The 18,222-nt window shown below is 38.2% G+C and overlaps 1 protein-coding gene across 2 annotated transcripts in view; it reads left to right on the forward strand.

Annotated features, from left to right (window-relative positions):
• The window catches only part of cmah (cytidine monophospho-N-acetylneuraminic acid hydroxylase), a 34,902-nt gene extending 16,842 nt beyond the window's left edge, over window positions 1–18,060 (forward strand). The window contains exons 5-16 of one of the 2 annotated variants that reach the window (XR_010899557.1): window positions 1,094–1,284; window positions 1,390–1,470; window positions 3,080–3,146; window positions 3,224–3,305; window positions 5,554–5,691; window positions 7,637–7,772; window positions 12,885–13,028; window positions 14,783–14,960; window positions 15,070–15,186; window positions 15,265–15,380; window positions 16,653–16,754; window positions 17,266–17,390. Coding sequence is in view for 1 of the 2 variants with exons in the window: in XM_067427520.1 (XP_067283621.1) it covers window positions 1,094–1,284; window positions 1,390–1,470; window positions 3,080–3,146; window positions 3,224–3,305; window positions 5,554–5,691; window positions 7,637–7,772; window positions 12,885–13,028; window positions 14,783–14,960; window positions 15,070–15,186; window positions 15,265–15,380; window positions 17,266–17,377 (1,362 nt within the window). In the remaining variant the exon portion in view is untranslated. Of the gene's footprint in view, window positions 1–1,093; window positions 1,285–1,389; window positions 1,471–3,079; window positions 3,147–3,223; window positions 3,306–5,553; window positions 5,692–7,636; window positions 7,773–12,884; window positions 13,029–14,782; window positions 14,961–15,069; window positions 15,187–15,264; window positions 15,381–16,652; window positions 16,755–17,265 lie in introns of both variants that reach the window. The other variant, XM_067427520.1, reaches the window with a different exon arrangement.
• The last annotated feature ends 162 nt before the right edge of the window (window positions 18,061–18,222 follow it).

Below are 18,222 nucleotides of genomic sequence, written 5' to 3' on the forward strand. Positions count from 1 at the left end.
TAATGTAAAAAAAAATCATGTTCATAAAAGACATTAGTAAATGAAGAAATTAAACCATATTAGTATTGACATTTGTTTAATATTCTATTTTTTGTCATATCAAACTTTTGGTTAAGATTAAGCTTACAGTAGACTGTTTTTTCTGTTATTTTAATTGTAATTTATTTTGCCATGTGTGTAAATCAGTTACTACTCGATTACTCTTCACATTATGTCAACACAGCCATTAGGTGGCTATTTTTTTTTGTACCCTAAGTTTGTATTGCAATTAAACATGTACGTCATTCATACTATGACAAGAAAAATAAAAACTCCTCTAAAGAAAATTTTCAGAATCAGAAAGAGCTTTATTGCCAAGGGAATTTCTTTAGGTGCTGAAGCTTCCAGTGCAAATAAACAATACAAATACAACACGGTAATACAAAAATTCTAAGAATAAAAAATATAAAGAAAAATATAACAGTATAAGGTCATGGTTACGTTTAGTCAGAAGTGCATAGATTATGAGCATTTACAGTATTTGGGTGGTAAGAATATATATAAATAATATAAGTAATCACCTATCACCTGAGTTTAGGATATATTGCACTAAACAGTGGGAGTAATTACACTTACAGGCATTTACCTGGGGGGGGGGGGGGGGTTAACTGTTCAAGAGGGAAATGGCCTGTGGGAAGAATTAACCATAAAATTCAGTATATGCCTAAACGAACAAAACTAAGGAAGAAAAAGCACCAGCTTTCAAAACAAATGCTCCAAATGCGACAGAAAAACTAAGTCTCAGAGAGGGAGGAGGAGGAAGAGGAAAAAGAAGAAGAAGAAAAAGGATTTTAGGATGTTGGCTTTGTCCTAGATGGTGACAACGGGACTGGTGTGGCAAAGCTGCCTCAACAAGCTACTTTAAGACCACAAGATCAATTTATTCTGAAAACTAATTTTTATCCAGCAGCTAAATGGCAAGCTATTGAAACTAATGGCGATGTTGTCCGCCCATTTCCTCTTTCATGAATTGAATTAAACAGTTTATCTGAATCTGTTTTCATTGGCCACTGAATAAATAGCGTGTGTGTGTGTGTGTGTGTGTGTGTTTCAGCTGACGTACATCACACACGCGTGTATGGAGCTTAAAGCGGGGGACAAGACGATGATGTTTGACCCGTGGCTCACAGGACCAGCGTTTGCGAGAGGCTGGTGGCTCCTTCACGAAGCTCCGCCTGATGCCATGGAAAGACTCAGTCAGGCGGATCTCATTTACATCAGCCACATGCATTCAGATCACCTGAGGTTACAGTCCAAACCGCCACTGCTTATGTTACATTAAATTACATTCAATTATATGATGCAACATTTTTAAAATAAAATCTAACTTTGCATTTTCTTTTCTATCAGCTACCCAACTTTGAGACTTCTTTCCAAGAAGCGTCCAGATATTCCCATTTATGTGGGAAACACTTCCCGGCCGGTGTTCTGGTGAGACTAAACTCTAGAGCAAACGACTTTGCCATTGATGGGGGTCTGCAAAGAAACCGCAGGGGGTTTGTGAGTTGATGAAAAGCAAATTGCTAGTAAAATTCACAAATAATTCAAAAGAAACAGCACTTAAAGGCTTACTTCAGCGATTAGCATATGGCTTTGTATCAGAAGAAACCCTGGAGTATATTCAAATGATTGTGCTCTCATATCCCCCTGAGACAAGAGATTTATGCATTTTATTTCTGGAAAAATTCCTCCTATGACGCAAATTGACGATATTTGCATCATCGGAGGAATGTTTGGCCAGAGGCTAAAGACTACAGCCAGCAGAGGGAGCCATTTCCGCATGTTTTGAACCCGCGCGTGGGGGATGGAGATCACACTCAGAGCTCAGCTCGCAGCTACAGGCACTCATTTAAACGCAGCTATGGTGAGCAATGGAAGTCGTTTAACTTCTCAAATTAATTTCTATGAAAGTTAAGCTTGCAAAGGCATGAACTGAAACGCGCCAGACTGAACTCGCGCTGTGAATGTATGCCGCGAGTGTAGTCGCGATTACCTCAGCTCTCATCACGAGAGCTCATCAGCTCATTTATCTGACTCCTGCAGTTAGTGCTCAGTGCTGAGAGACTCGCGGCGACTCACTCATTATATTAAACACACACGTTCAGTTTTTAATTGTAGTGTCTTCTCCAACTCAGTCACAGTAATCCAGTAGCGGTGGCTTTGGGAATGGCCTCACAGGGCAGCGAAGCATTCTGGGAATTGTAGTCTTTCATCCCCATGAGACAAAAATAAATTTTTGGTCTTTTCGCAGTCTAGAAGACACCAAATTCAAAAATAATTTCACATTTCTACTACATTGATGACCCAGTTTAAATACAGATTCATCTTCCCAGCGCCGAAGTACCCCTTTAAGAATCTTAAACAATAAAGGAATCTTTCCATTCGACCGTGGAAAACGGTTCTTTAAATTTTGAAGACATTCTGAGTCTTTCCAAAACTTTTCGAATCTCTGTTTTGAAGAGTTTGTAAACATTTGACGTCCTTTTAATTGCAGTTAATACTTTTGAATTTTTTTAAATTACAAACAAAGATGACAAACGGTCAGTGTTTTGGTGAGACTGAACTGAATTTTTTTAAATTACAAACAAAGATGACAAACGGTCAGTGTTTTGGTGAGACTGAACTCTACATTTTCAAATCTTTGTCAGCTAAACCCTTACAAACTAGAATATTTTAACTGAAGTTTTAAGTTAATATTGCTTTTTTAACAACACGTTTACATACTACTACTACTACTAACTAATAATAACAGAAATTACATTTTGGATATATATATATATATAAATACTGTTTTATATTATTATTATTATTATTAATAAGACTAAATATATTACTTCAATAACTTTTTACACATTCATTTGAAGTACCTGCACTGCAATCATCTACTGAGTGTCTTCTTCAAAAAGAGAGCAAAGCATTCATGAATTAATAATGGATAGTCATTTTTCACATCTATGTTCAGAAAAAGGGTGACAGCTAAGAGGACATTTTTATGATGAAATTAATGAATCAACTCTTGTTTGTTTGCGTTTTGTTGCAGGTATCTGGAGAAAAGTGGCGTGAATTTAACAAATATCAACGTTGTGCCGTTCGGTGTGTGGCAGAATGTAAGTGATTCGGTGGCTTATTCCCCTCTTTCACGTGTCCTACTTTTCTTTATCTCTTCTTTTGAATCATCTGAAAGGTTGACGATCACCTGAGATTTATGATTCTCATGGACGGAGTTCATCCTGAGATGGACACCTGCTTGATCGTGGAGTACAAAGGTATATTCAGACTGATTCTTAAACCTAGTCCCGTAAGCAACTTGCACTGACATCTTAAAATATGTCAGCACCATTGATTTGTCTCAAGATGAACGCTTGTAATTAAAGGCCTAATCTTGTCTTAATCTAAGCCCTGTGTAACAGGAGTCCACTGGAGGCAAGTGGGCAGAACCCGAGTGCAGTCTTTGGCCATGTCCACACTAATACCTTTTAATTAGAAAACTTATCTTCTTCTCTTCATTTTGGTCTTCCATCAACACTGAGACGGCGTTTTAAGGCAACGAAAACATAGCTTTTTGAAAACCCTCTCCAAAGCGGATCCATTTGAAAGCAGGGGTATTTGAAACCGCTGACGCATGTTTAGTGACGCATATTGTACCAATAGATATGCATGTTTATACTGCTATTTTGCCAGTTACGTGCTATTCACGTTCACACGGTTGCTAAATTATGTTACTTTGCACACTTCAGATCACAGTCCTTGAAGGATGACATAAAGGATGCGTCCGTAAACCTAGACATGCGACTCGTTGCCTCGCTGCCTTATCAGGCAATGGCTTGTAAGGCAGTGTTTTGTGCATGATGGCACCCCACAAAGCTGATTTCGGACAGACTTCTAAGGCAGTGTAACAGTTTAATGATCTACAGCAAAATAGAACGAGCTCTGGTGAGAACTAAACACATATTTAATTTCTACATTAGTAATTTCTCGCTAGAAATGACATCAGAAGTGGAAAATATTGGTAAAAAACGTAGATTTACACACAAACTGACCAGCAAACACAACTTTCGGACGCCATCTTTTTTCCCCAGCTCAACTGTCACTGAATGGAACGCACAGGATTGTGGGATATCAAAGGCAGCGAAGGACACATGTATGCTGCTGCCTTAAAAAATCGATCAGATGAAGGTCTCTCAGGAGACAGGAAGTGAAGCAAACATTAGATTCGGGCATGCCTTCCTGCCTTGAAATGTGTCCTACGAAGGCAGCATTTACCATGTTTCGGACAAAATGTAGCCCACTTGCATTTGCTGTCCTGTGGCAAAACACGAGTGGAGTTGCGTTTTAAACCAATAATGGTTGACCAAGTGCGACCTGGACACATCAGTGAATACTGAGATATTTTGCTAAATAAAATGATCCTGCCAGAAGATTTGCGTAATAACTTTATGACATCTGTATCATCTCAGTGAGCTTATTAATCATGCACAGCATGTTGAATTTGGCATTTACTGACTGGATGAGAAACTTTAGGAAAACGTTAGTGTGGATGGAGAGTGTTTTAAAACTAAAAATCTATCCGGATTAATGTAGACGAGCCATAGACGAGCCATAGCCTCAGAACATAAAACATAACCTAAAACACACTGTGACACCCTGTCTGTAAAACAAGGCATATATGTTACTAATTAACAAATTAATGATAAGAATACCATCAAACAAACAGAGTGGGGTCATAAAAAGAGGTTTGGTTTCATTCTTCTGCCTTTATCTGTATCATCATGCGATTTAAAGTAAACAAAGCTCACATTTAAGATAGCTAACAGTTAAAGTTAAACCAGCAACATTTTCTACTATTCAAGAGTGTGAAACCTTCATAAACAGTTTACATAAACACTGAACTGTTTAAACTCTCTTCAGCTCCAGTTATAATACTCAAAATAATAAATTATACTAGCATTCAAAAGATGTTTTTGAAATGCTCACCAATCGAAAATACAGTAAAAACAGTAATCTTGTCAAATATTATTAAAATTCAAAAAACTGTTTTCTATGTGAATATATCAAATGTCATTTATTCCAATGATCAAAGCTGAATTTTCAGCATCATTACTCCAGTTATCCTACAGAAATCATTCTAATATGATGATTTGCACAAGAAACATTATTGATTATTAATATTAATGTTGAAGTGCTTCATATTTTTGTGGACATTGTTTCTGCAGGGTCCTTTGATGAATAGTTCAAAAGAACAGCATTTATTTTAAATAGAAATCTTCTGTAACAATGTCTTTACTGTCACTTTTGATCAATTTAATGGATCTGATTTGATTTGATCTTTGAAGTATAAAAAAAAAAAACTGACCCACTGTGAAATTAAAAAGATAAAGTAAGAAAATGTTGAGATGTTTCCACCTACAAACAACAGATTATCTACAGCAATAATGCGAGTAAAGCCCCTCAAAAATGCACAACTTTACGATATGTAAGTTGCATAAACTAAATAAAATAAAAACACCTTTCAAGGTCACATGATCCTGAATACGGTGGACTGCACCAGGCCAAACAATGGACGTCTTCCCCATGGGGTTGATGTGATGATGAGTGACTTCGCTGGCGGCGCCTCCGGTTTTCCCATGACCTTCCATGGAGGCAAGTACACCGGTGAGTTACACATCAACATCCCGGGTCATTTCACTCGCCGGCCATCTTAGAAACACTACTTCAGCCATGCAAGTGCAGCTCCTATCTCTTTGAATGGGGAAACATCAAATTCTCCAAATTACGAACACATTTCATATTTGAAATCACCAAATAAATCTGACATCTGTCTCATACATTTGGTTTCTAAACGCTCAAATCATGACAAAAAAAACTGCATATTTTAAGACTAAACCAGCAAATGCACTTCCTTCAATCCCTTCAGAATATTTACTTTTTAAAATATACACTATATTGCCAAAAGTGTTGGGATGTCTGCCTTTACATGCACATGAACTTTAATAATCCCCCATTCTTAATCGGTAGGGTTTAATATGGAGTTGGCCCGCCATATGTAGCTCTAACAGCTTCAACTCTTCCGGGAAGGCTTTTCACGAGGTTTAGGAGTGTGTTTATGGGAATTTTCTTTCTTTTTTTATGGGAGTCTCTGCTCTAATTCATTCCAAAGGTGTTCTGTTGGGTTGAGGTCAGGACTCTGTGCAGGACAGTCAAGTTCCTCCACACCAAACTCACTCATCCATGTCTTTATGGACCGACGCTTTGTGCACTGGTGCGCAGTCATGTTGGAACAGGAAGAGGCCGTCCCCAAACTGTTCCCACAAAATTGGGAGCATAAAATTGTCCAAAATGTCTTGGTATGCTAAAGCATTAAGAGTTCCTTTCACTGGAACTAAGGGGCCGGGGCTAACCCCAATCCCTGAAAAACAACCCCACACCATAATCCCTGTCGTTCCCAATTGCTGCTACTTTATTATAATATTACTAACATTTGTGCGTGGAATATTTAGTAGTGAGGACATTTCATGGACTTATTGCACAGTTGGCAGCCTATCACGGTCCCACGCTTGAGTTCACTGAGCTCCTGAGAGCGAGCCATTCTTACACTAATGTGTGTAGAAGCGTCTCCAGGCCTAGTGCTTGGTTTATACACCTGTGGCCATGAAGAGATTGATCACCTGAATTCAGTGATTTAGAGGGATGTCCCAATACTTTTGGGAATATTGTATTTCTATATTAACTCTTTCCCCGGCAAACACGGAAATTTCTGTTATTTGTGAGAAAACGCTTCCAGGCCAATGACGGAATTTTCCGGGTTTCCGTGTTTTCACTGTCGGGCGCTAGGGGGGCGCTATTGCGCATCTTCTGAATGAGTACTGAATCTCCTGATCAAAACACACGTGAGGAAGACGCAGTGAAACGAGCGATTGCATGTAATCATATGCATATTAAAAATAACGTGATCATCCTCATTAAACAGCATATGAATCAAAACTGCCTAATGTTACTGAATGAAATGTGGACCCAGGACGAACTACAGGACTGTGTAAGCATTAGGGGTGTTGATGGACTCGATCTACTCCATCTGTGTATGATCATCTCTGAATCTGATCTGGAAACAGTCTTTCACAAAAAAAAATGATTTTCTCAGCTTTTTGTTCAAAATGTTGCTTTTTTTATGAAACCTACACATATTCAAGTGTTGATAAAAAAGGAATGCATGAAGCTAGAATAAAACGGGGGGGGGGGTTGTTTAAAAGAAGAGGGTCAGCTCTTTATTTTGATATATTGCATGCTCAGATATTCATTAAACAAAATATTCTATGGGCTATTAAATTTTGGTGAAAATTGTCAAAAACCCTGGCGGTGGCTGGCAACTTTTTTTTAAACGCTGGCGGGGAAAGAGTTAACATATTTTAATGTCAGCATATTTATTGAACAAAAATTATTTTATTCATCAAAATAAAACAAAATTTGCTAAAGTGATTGTTTTATGTTTACATTAAATATACATTGAATATCTAAAGTCTTTGTTACACATTCAGGTTTATTTCTTTAAAATTAACATTACGGAAACAGGCAACTCTGCATTGAAATTATAATTTGACAGAAAACTGGAAGGCGGATTTCATCAAGAATGAGAGAAAGAAACTGCTAAACTACAAGACTCAGCTGGTGAAATCCCTGCAGCCTAAGGTCTACTGTCCGTTTGCTGGATACTTCACTGAAGCTCATCCCTCTGACAGGTGAACACAGTTATAATACCACAAACATATTACAAAAAAAATGCTGTTCTGACCTTCTATTTATAAAAGACCCCAAATAGGAAGTAGCACAACTGTTTTCAACACTGATAATTTATCAGAAATGTTCCTTTAGCGGCCAATCAGAAGACTTGAGTAATAATGCTGAAAATTCAAATTCATTTAAAAATGTATATTCACATTGAAAAGGATATTTTAAATTGTAATAATATTTTAGTGTAACAAATAAATGCAGTCATGGAGAAAATAAGAGACTTCTTTCAAAAACGTTAACTATTTCCCCGCCAAACACAACATTTTCTGGGTTTCCTTGTTTTCACTGTCAGACGCTAGAGGGCGCTATTATGCGTCTTCTGAACGAGTACAGATACTCCTGGTCAAAACACACTCGCGCGAGTAAGACGCAGTAAAACAAGTAATCGTATGTAAGCAGATGCATATGTAAAATAACGTGATCATCACCCAGGGTGTCTGCAGGTTTCAGCAAGTCAAATTTAAGACTTTTTATGACCTTTTTAAGACCATTATGAATTAAATTTAAGACCTTTATCACGCAATAAAAACAAAAACATGCATAGGAAATGCAGAATCACTAAAGTACTTGCAAAGGGAATTAATTTATTTAAATTGAACAAAGTATATTGTGCGTCAGTCAGCTCCCTAGTTCAGTAGTCAGGGCACTGATCAGGGAGTCAGCCCATTGACTTATGTCCTGATCAGTGCCCTGACTAGTGAACTATTTTATTTTGTGGTAGTCATTTCCATAAATTTGCGAACATTTTTATTTTTTTCATAATTAGGATGCCACATTAACCATAACAAGAGTCACACATGGCAATAAAACAAACAAAATGCATGAATCTTGTTTGGTGTTACAAAACAAAAAAGGCTGGTCCAGTGATGTGCTATCTATCTTTAATAACACGATCGCTTGGGGTGGGAAATATGACTAAGATCTTACAAGTAAACCACAGCAATAATCAATTGCTTAATATAAGTAAAAAGTTTTCTAGTAAATAAGTAATCAAGTAAACTGGTCAGTAATAAAATAGACAATTGTCAGAATAGGACAAATTAATACAACATAAAGATACATATCTACAAACAGTGCATTAAGTGTAAGTCCTGTTTTCCCCATTTGTGTTGTTGTTAAGCTATAGCTATATTAGTTTCACTTTGAGAACGTACTAATGCGCAGATACAGAACTTACTGACACGTCTCAAACTTTTTTACTCAAGTCAGGATATAGACTCATACATAATGTGTATATCCTAGAAATAACACATTCAATACACTCGTGCGAGCGCTGACAGGCGGCAAACACCCTGTCTGACATCGGAGTTTCGGAGTCTACATCACTGTTATTAACTCTTTTTAGTGCATTAGGGTATATTATACTTTTATTTGGTCATTATGCAAGATGGTGAGAAAGATTTGCCTTTGCTTTCATGATCGCTGAATTGGAAGAACGTCAGATGATGAATAAAATCCATTTTATGCGTCTGTGGGGTACAATCAGAAAGACGCTCGTCCCAATAACACAAAAGCTGATTGGCTGCAATACAAGATGCATGCTGGTCTAATTTGTAGTTGTAATACAGCGAACAATAGTTGGACTAGCGAAAGAAAGAACTGCAAACACCACGGAATAAACACGCGCGCTGCAGAGGCGATAGCAATTTAATGAGGTAGCGTTACATGGACGAAGGAAAATTAAGACTGTTTTAACATTAAAGGGGGGGTGAAACACTCAGTTTCAGTCAATCTCATGTCAATCTTGAGTACCTATAGAGTAGTATTGCATCCTTCATATCTCCGAAAAGTCTTTAGTTTCATTATATTTATAAAATAAATATAAACCAAGTCTTTCCGGAAAAAAAACGAGCGCCTGAAGGTGTATCGCGTGGACGGAGCTAAAGAATGACGATCGCGCACAAATCAGTGACGTCCTCAAGTGTGGAGAAGAAAACGCTACGCTAAATAAACCATGAGTATCAATCAGATTCAACTAATACAGATATGATCCAGAATCATTTAGAGGCTGAAATAAATTGAACAGGAGAAACAGCAGCAGCAGGACGTCTGTCTCTGTGGTATGGACTGTATTTAGTGGCCTGTCAACATTTGTGTGTCTTTACTCTCAGTTTATGAGGACATGATTCGGTTTATGGACTATTGTATGCGACTAAACCTTAGCAGTAGCAAGCAAAACGGTTTTGCACGTCAGACTAGTGTAACGTTATACAGAGAACAACAATGGAGTCCGTTAGCGCATTTGAATGACGAAGCACGCTTTGTGAGAAGGCTAGGTTTTTGTTTGGGGTGGTTCAATAAACAAACTGACACCTATAGTGGTCAGCTAAACAAATGTATTTAAACACACATAGCCAACAACAGACATTTGAAGCAGTATTACTCACCGGCTGCTTCCAAAGCACGACCGTGAACCTTTATCGCTGGGACCGCTCCGACAAAAACACACTTCTTTGGTAACTGTTGATTTTGTGAAATCCTGTGACAGCACTGACCGTGTAAATCCACTTTGAGACACGACTGAAGCGATGCTGTGAAGCTTCCCGTCATTTCTGCGTTCAAATCGGATCAAATGCAGCGCTGCCTTCCCGGAATGCTGTGCTGAAGCGTTGAAGTCGCTCGACGTCACCCATAGGAATAAAGAGAAGCGCGGCGACAGAAGTTGTCACGGACGACTGGATCTGCAGCTGAGAGTGTTCATGGGCGTGCATTTCCTCTCTCTCGCTCTAGTGACGCGCGCGCACTAGGGATGGGACGAAATATCGTTTGACAAAATATCGCGATACAAAACGTGACGAAACGCATCGAGGTCGAAAAAAATGGATCGCGAAATAAAGATAGATGGCACTGCTGCATGATTTGCGTAGTATACAAGTTAAATAATTTAGTGTATTATATGTGTGTGTGTGGGGGGCAGACATAACAAAACGCAGCGCGCATTTTCTGTTTGATCTGAGGCATATAGCCTGTAAGTTAACGTTAGTTGGAAAAAGTGAGAGTAGTCAGACAAAGGATGTAGCAGCAAACATTAATAGGGAAAGAAAATGGTTGACATTAGCATTAATATTCTAAACCAAAAATGCAGTTATTGCTCTGCAGTCTGAGCGCGATGCACTGCAGCTCACTCACTCATGTCTGAGGTAAATCATTAACACCATCACCCCGCTTACAGTACACGTGTTTTATTGAACTAAATACATTACAATCGGCTAAAACGAATGCACAGGTTACTTTCCTGAACAAGCGCGCTCCCGAGTCGTCCGTGTTCTCCACACTGTCCACGTGAATAGCGGCAGTTCGGCGCGCACACGCAAAATACCGGCAGTTCAAGAGGGAATGCGGATCTCTTAAAGGGGCCGCACTATATTCCACTCGTGTAATATGGACCTCCTCCAGGTATGGTGTGGTTCTGGTTCGCTCACTGGTACACATTAACAATTTTTCATACAAACTGTGCCCTGCTCTGAATTAAACTGCCAGTGTAAAAACTAAGTGAGAAATCACTACTTACTCATTATTTTTAAGTTTAGGCTTAAGAGACATGAACAATTTCTTAGATAAACATATCTTTGACCTTTGATATGTCTAGTCTTCATGCTGTATTGATTATTATTGAATAAGTATGGTTTCACTAATAATAAATGTACATTTGCATAAAGCATGCATATTTGTCCATACCTATGTTGATTAGAGTATTAAAAACTTAATTTAAACTTAATTTAAGACACATTTACAATTGCTAAAAAGGTGCAATTAAATTGCGATTAATCGCGAGTTAACTCATGACAATCATGCAGTTAATCGCGATTCAATATTTTAATTGATTGACATCCCTACAGTGCCCTCCACAATTATTGGCACCCCTGTTTAAAATGTGGTCGCGGACTTCTAAAAATTCTCCTTTTTTTTTTTAAACAACATAGAACCAAAATGCAAAAAAAGAGAAAAATCCTACCTTTCGTTTAAGTACATTACTTGGGTGGTAAAAAAAAAAAAAATCACAGATTTGGAAAGAAAAAAATATATTTTGATATCGTGATGTATCGTATCGTAACCCTGGCATATCGAGGTGCATCGTATCGTGAGTTTAAGTGTATCGTCCCATCCCTAGCGCGCACCCTACCGGGAGAAGAGCCCGTACGGCCCATACAAGGACCTTCCGTTCTATTAACGTCAAGCCGACCCATACTCGAAAAAAACTCTCCGAAACTTGTGAGAAACCGGAAGGAGTATTTTTAACACAGAAATACTCCATCAAACGTCCAACATTAGTTTTTGAAACTTTGTCTATGTTTAGGATGGGAATCCAAGTCTTTAACAGTGTAAAATGCTCAGTATGCATGAAACAGCATTTCACCCCCCCTTTAAGACCTAGAACGCAATGCTTCAGCAAATTTAAGACTTTTTAGGCCTTACATTTGTTTTTATGTTTTTATGACCGTGTATGGAAAATACTGACTTTTTACGACTTTTTATGGCCTTAAATTCTTATTGTTAAATTTATGACTTTTTATGACCATAAATTCTTATTGTTAAATTTATTACTTTTTATGACCCCGCGGAAACCCTGATCAACATTAAACATCATATAAATCCAAACTATCTGATGTTAGTGAATGAAATGTGGACCCAGGATGAGCTACAGGACTGAAGCATTAGGGGTGTTGAAGGACTCGATATACTTCATCTGTGTTTGATCATCACTCTGAATCTGATCTTTCACAAAAATGTGATTTTCTCAGCTTTTTGTTTAAAATGTTGCTTTTTTTAACGAAACTTACCCATATTCAAGAGTTGATAAAAAAGGAATGCATTAAGCTAGAATAAATATAATTATTTATTTATTTATTTTTTAAGAAGAGGGTTTTTCTTTTGATATATTGCATGCTCAGATATTCATAAAACAAAACATTCTATGGGCTATTACATTTTTGTGAAAATGGTTAAAAACCTGGCGGTGGCTGGCTACTTTTTGGGTTTAAAATGCTGGTGGGGAAAGAGTTAAAAAGTATGAATAATGTTTATAACACTACTAAGTAACACTTGACCATGACTAACAGGTACATAAAGGAGACCAACATCAAGAACAGCCCAGTAGACCTGAACGAGTCAATAAGGAAGAGCTGTCCAAACACCCTAACCTGGACACCTTTACCCGGTTCTGTCCTGGATCTGGCCCTCGTGCTAAATGACCCATCTAACAGGTATTACGGCTTTATTAGCATTGGCATGTAGCATTCCCATGACTTTATTACACTGGCATGTAGCATGTTGATATACGTTCAGTGCATTATCAGCGGTTCTCAAATAGTTTTGTTCCTTGAAAGTCATTGATGCATATTAAGCTTGTTGCTTTTTTTCCCTCTCTTCATGTTTCCTTTCTTAATTCTGTAATTTGACGTTTGAGATGTTTAAAGGGGTCATGAATTGAGAAATCAACCTTCCTTTGAGCTTTTGTTTTGGAGCTGAAAACTCCTTGTTCAGCAAACGCTTGATCTGGGAATGTGACTCCCTGTGACGTCAGAGTGTGATGAAACACATAAATGTAATAGACCTCTATGTAATAGATAAATACCACAGGCCTACGTGGCGCTAAACCGGACCAAACTTCCAAGTTATAAACATTCTGCATAAGCTTCATTCGGATTCAAATATTAGGAACAAGAGACCGGATTTGCAGACAGAATGAGATTAAAAACAAGGCTGTGCCTTCTATTTTGGATCTGACAAGAATGACGCAACACACGTATGCGAGTAAAAAAATGCTTTATATGTGATAGTATTGCATTGTTACAGATCGTTTGATATCTACTGATTATGTACGTGTCTAACTAAACATAACTTCCACGCTGTCACAGGCTGAAGTATCCTTTGTATTTGAGCTGTTGTAGGTTCATTGTCCTGCGATTCGGGATCCGAGATTTGACTCAAACATGTAGGGGCCCGATGTCCTGGGGATAATGTGTTTAAAATGTATCAAAATGTATCCCTGGCCTGCCGGACGGGCTTAATAGTGAAAAAACATTCCTTTCATGATGTGCATTGTTCACTCTCTTGACTTGACATTTGAAGGAAAATTCAACTGCGGAAGATTTGAACATGCTGATTTGTCTGCAGTGAAGTTTTGCAGGTGTGTGTGTGTGTGTGTGTGTGTGTGTGTGTGTGTGTGTGTGTGTGTGTGTGTGTGTGTGTGTGTGTGTGTGTGTGTGTGTGTGTGTGTGTGTGTGTGTCAGTAATGCGTTTCTCGGATCGGACGGGCCAAGAAATACAAAATAAAATTCCAATTATTTGGCGGGCTGATGAGAGATAAATCATTGTGTTTGTTTGATAAAGAGGTTTTGCAGCCCTGTGGGCCGATCATCATTAGGGTTAGCGTTTCTCCACACGCTTTCAAAACAATTCCCCACGTGTAGGCTACTGTTGGGGGAGTCGAAACTCATTATTATGCATAACTACTATCCAATCATAACCGTTGACGTTATTCCCATAGAAACCGAGCGTGCAGGAGAGGGGCAGAAAACCAGGGTATAAACTAGCCTATTAATAATTCATTATGATGTTTTTGAAGGTAAAAACCATGCAAACATCATAAGTTGACCTTAGACAACAGTGTATATATATATATATATTTAAAAGCCAGTTCATGACACCTTTAATTTTTAGGTTTTTTTTCCCTAATATGTACATATATGCACGCATATTTTAGAGCGTGGCTGAATAATTCTGCAGTTTATTAACAGTAAAGTTTAATCTGTTTTTATTTATCTATTAATCTGTAAAAATATTGAATGCCATCTCAGACAATGTCTTTTACCTTCTTTCTAGTTTTTGAGCATGCATCTGTTTAACTTTTATTTAAGAATTATGATCATGCATGAATGATTTAGCATGTAGCATTAGTCTCGAAATATTTCTGCCTGTTTTTCATTCTTTTCTGGTTTTAATATCATAACCATAGGAGTCATGCCATCACTGAACCGCCCAACGGCACAAAGATCTATAAGGACAGTTGGGACTTTGACTTGTATGTGGATGAACTGAATGCTTCCATTTCAGCTGAAATCTTTAAATACAAAAGCTGGATCCGGTACTATTATGACTGGGCAGGATTTAAAGGCTACAATCTGGTCATCCGGGTAAATAATACTTTATATAGCCAAACGGCTGGTGGATCTCACACATACACATTAAACAACCCCGCCCCACAGATGGGTTCAACTCTAACACTGAGTGCTTTTCCTTCAGGTCATTGAGACGGAGGATGATTTCAAGCCCCTGCCTGGAGGTTACGACTATCTGGTGGACTTTATGGATCTTTCTTTCCCAGACACGCGGCCGGAGAGAGAGCACGCATACGAGGAGGTGACCTTACTGAAGTCCCGTAGCACAGACTGTGTTGGATGGGAAATGCACTGATTTTAATACATAAAATGTGTTTAGATCAAGAACAGAGTGGGCGTGATGAGAAACGTGGTTTTGAACGGGCTGCTGTGGGACGACCTGTACATCGGCTTCAACAACAGAATGAGTCGAGATCCTGATGTTTACCACCACAAGTAAAGCACTTTCATCACAACATGAAAAGGAAAAATACATTACCCCAAATTGTACCTTTAGGCGTAAAGCTTGTCGCTGGGGCAGTACCCTGAAAACGACATCTTTGTACCTTTTTTACTCCTAAAAGGTGTATATATGTAGATTAGAGTACAAATAGGTACTACTATGAACCTTTTGTAGTAAAAAAAAACAGGTAAAAATATAATGTCCCTTTAAGTACAAGCTGTTGTACCCCTAAAGGTACAATTTGACAACTTTTTTCTCTGTGTGTACCCCAAACTTACTTCGAAGAATACACTCTTAGGAAAAAGATCCAGTGAGGTTCTATATACAGGTGCTGGTCAGATATTTAGAATATCATCAAAAAGTTGATTTATTTCACTAATTCCATTCAAAAACTGAAACTTGTATATTATATTGATTCTTTACACACAGACTGATATATTCCAAATGTTTATTTCTTGTAATTGTGATGGTTATAACGGACAACTAAGGAAAATCCCAAACCTAATTACTTAAGACCAATACAAAGTAAGGATTTTTAGAAAACTTGGCCAACTGAAAAGTATGAACATGAAAAGTATGAGCATGTACAGCACTCAGTACTTAGTTGGGGCTCCTTTAGCCTGAATTACTGCAGCGATGCGGCGTGGCGTGGAGTCGATCAGTCTGTGGCTCTGCTCAGGTGTTTTGAGAGCACAGGTTGCTCTGATAGTGGCCTTCAGCTCTTCTGCATTGTTGGCTCTGGTATATCCCATCTTCCTCTTCATGATACCCCAGAGATTTTCTATGGGGTTAAGGTCAGGTGAGTTTGCTGGCCAATTAAGAACAGGGATACCATGGTCCTTAAACCAGGTACTGGTTGCTTTGGCACTGTGTGCAGGTGCCAGGTCCTGTTGGAAAATGAAATCTGCATCTCCATAAAGTTGGCCAGCAGCAGGAAGCATGAAGTGCTTTAAAAATTGACACCCTGTTGTTCAAGAGTGGCTTGACACAAGGAATGCGACAGCTGAAACCCATGTCTGTGCGTTGTGGTTCTTGAAGCACTGACTCCAGCTGCAGTCCACTCTTTGTGAATCTCCCCCACATTTTTGAATGGGTTTTGTTTCACAATCCTCTCCAGGGTGTGGTTATCCCTATTTCTTGTACACTTTTTTCAACCACATCTTTTCCTTCCCTTTGCCTCTCTATTAATGTGCTTGGACTCAGAGCTCTCTGAACAGCCAGCCTCTTTTGCAATGACCTTTTGTGTTTTGCCCTCCTTGTGCAAGGTGTCAATGGTCGTCTTGTGGACAATTGTCAAGCCAGCAGTCTTCCCCATGATTGTGTAGCCTACAGAACTAGACTGAGAGCCCATCTAAAGGCCTTTGCAGGTGTTTTGAGTTAATTAGCTGATTAGTGTGTGGCACCAGGTGTCTTCAATATTCAACCTTTTCACAATATTCTAATTTTAAAAGAAATAAACATTTGAAATAAACCAGTATGTGTGTAATGAATTAATATAACATACAATTTTCACTTTTTGATTGGAATTAGTAAAATAAATCAACTTTTTGATGATATTATAATTAAATGACCAGTATATTCATTTTTTTAATGTTTGAAAAAGCACCTGTAGAAGTCTAGGGCTCTTCACTCAATTTTAATGCCAAAGAGGTTCTAAATAAGGAGAAATGTTACAAAGACCCGCTGTGGCGAAACTCTAGTTTTAAATGTTGTTTATTATGTCTATTTTAACTCTTTCCCCACCAAACACAGAATTTTCTGGGTTAATTATTTTAGAGTGTTACTATTTAGTTTAAGTTAATAACTGCAACATGAGAAAAGCACAGGATGGCCTTGATGACTGTTAGGTCTATAATAGTGTTTGTTTTTCTCTGGCAGGTTCTGGAACCATTTTCAGACGGAGCTGCCACTATCAGGACCAGACTGGGATTACTTCCTTCAAAGTGTTGTTGTGACAGACGAGAGCAGTAAATACTGTGTGCTGTCTTAATGCATGCACACACACACACACACACACACACACACACACACACACACACACACACACACACACACACACACACACACACACACACACACACACACACACACACACACACACACACACACACACACACACACACACACACACACACACACACACGTTGTGTTTTTGTGTTTTATGGGGACTTTCCATAGACACAATGATTTTTATACTGTACAAACTTTATAAACACTAAACCTAACATCACAGAATTATGATTTATAACCATTTTCCTAATGGGTACCAATAAAACCCATCCCCACAAGGACAAGGCTTTCAGATACTGCTTTGTTTGTAGAGACATTTTGTGCACATAATCATTACCAGGCCACACACACACACACCCACACTACGGTAATCTGTGTCAGTTGCATGTGGTTTTAAGGGGTCTGAGGTACTGATGCTGCTCAATCATATGTTTTGGGATTTCTAATCTTATGCTCATTTTATATTATGTTGAAATGTATAATGAAATACTTGATTGTGGTGTAAATAAGAATGATTGTTTTCCCTGGCACCTTAACACTGAACACTGTAATATTATGAGATACGGATCACTTTATAATCAACTATACTTGAATTACTGTAAAAAAGCATTTATCAAATAAATGTTTTAAGAGACTGTGTGCTATTTAATAAACATTACATATGCGAAACGTTTAATTGGGTTGATATAATCCTTTTATATTTGTATCTTGCAGTTGATCATGCTTGAGTCACATACACACACTTAACACATTCAGCAAAACACAAGAATGGTAACATATATGGTAGCTGTACTAAGTCAAGAGTAAATCTAAAGTTTAAATGAC

Source organism: Pseudorasbora parva, chromosome 20, assembly GCF_024679245.1.
Source record: "Pseudorasbora parva isolate DD20220531a chromosome 20, ASM2467924v1, whole genome shotgun sequence".
Taxonomy (NCBI): Eukaryota; Metazoa; Chordata; class Actinopteri; order Cypriniformes; family Gobionidae; genus Pseudorasbora; species Pseudorasbora parva.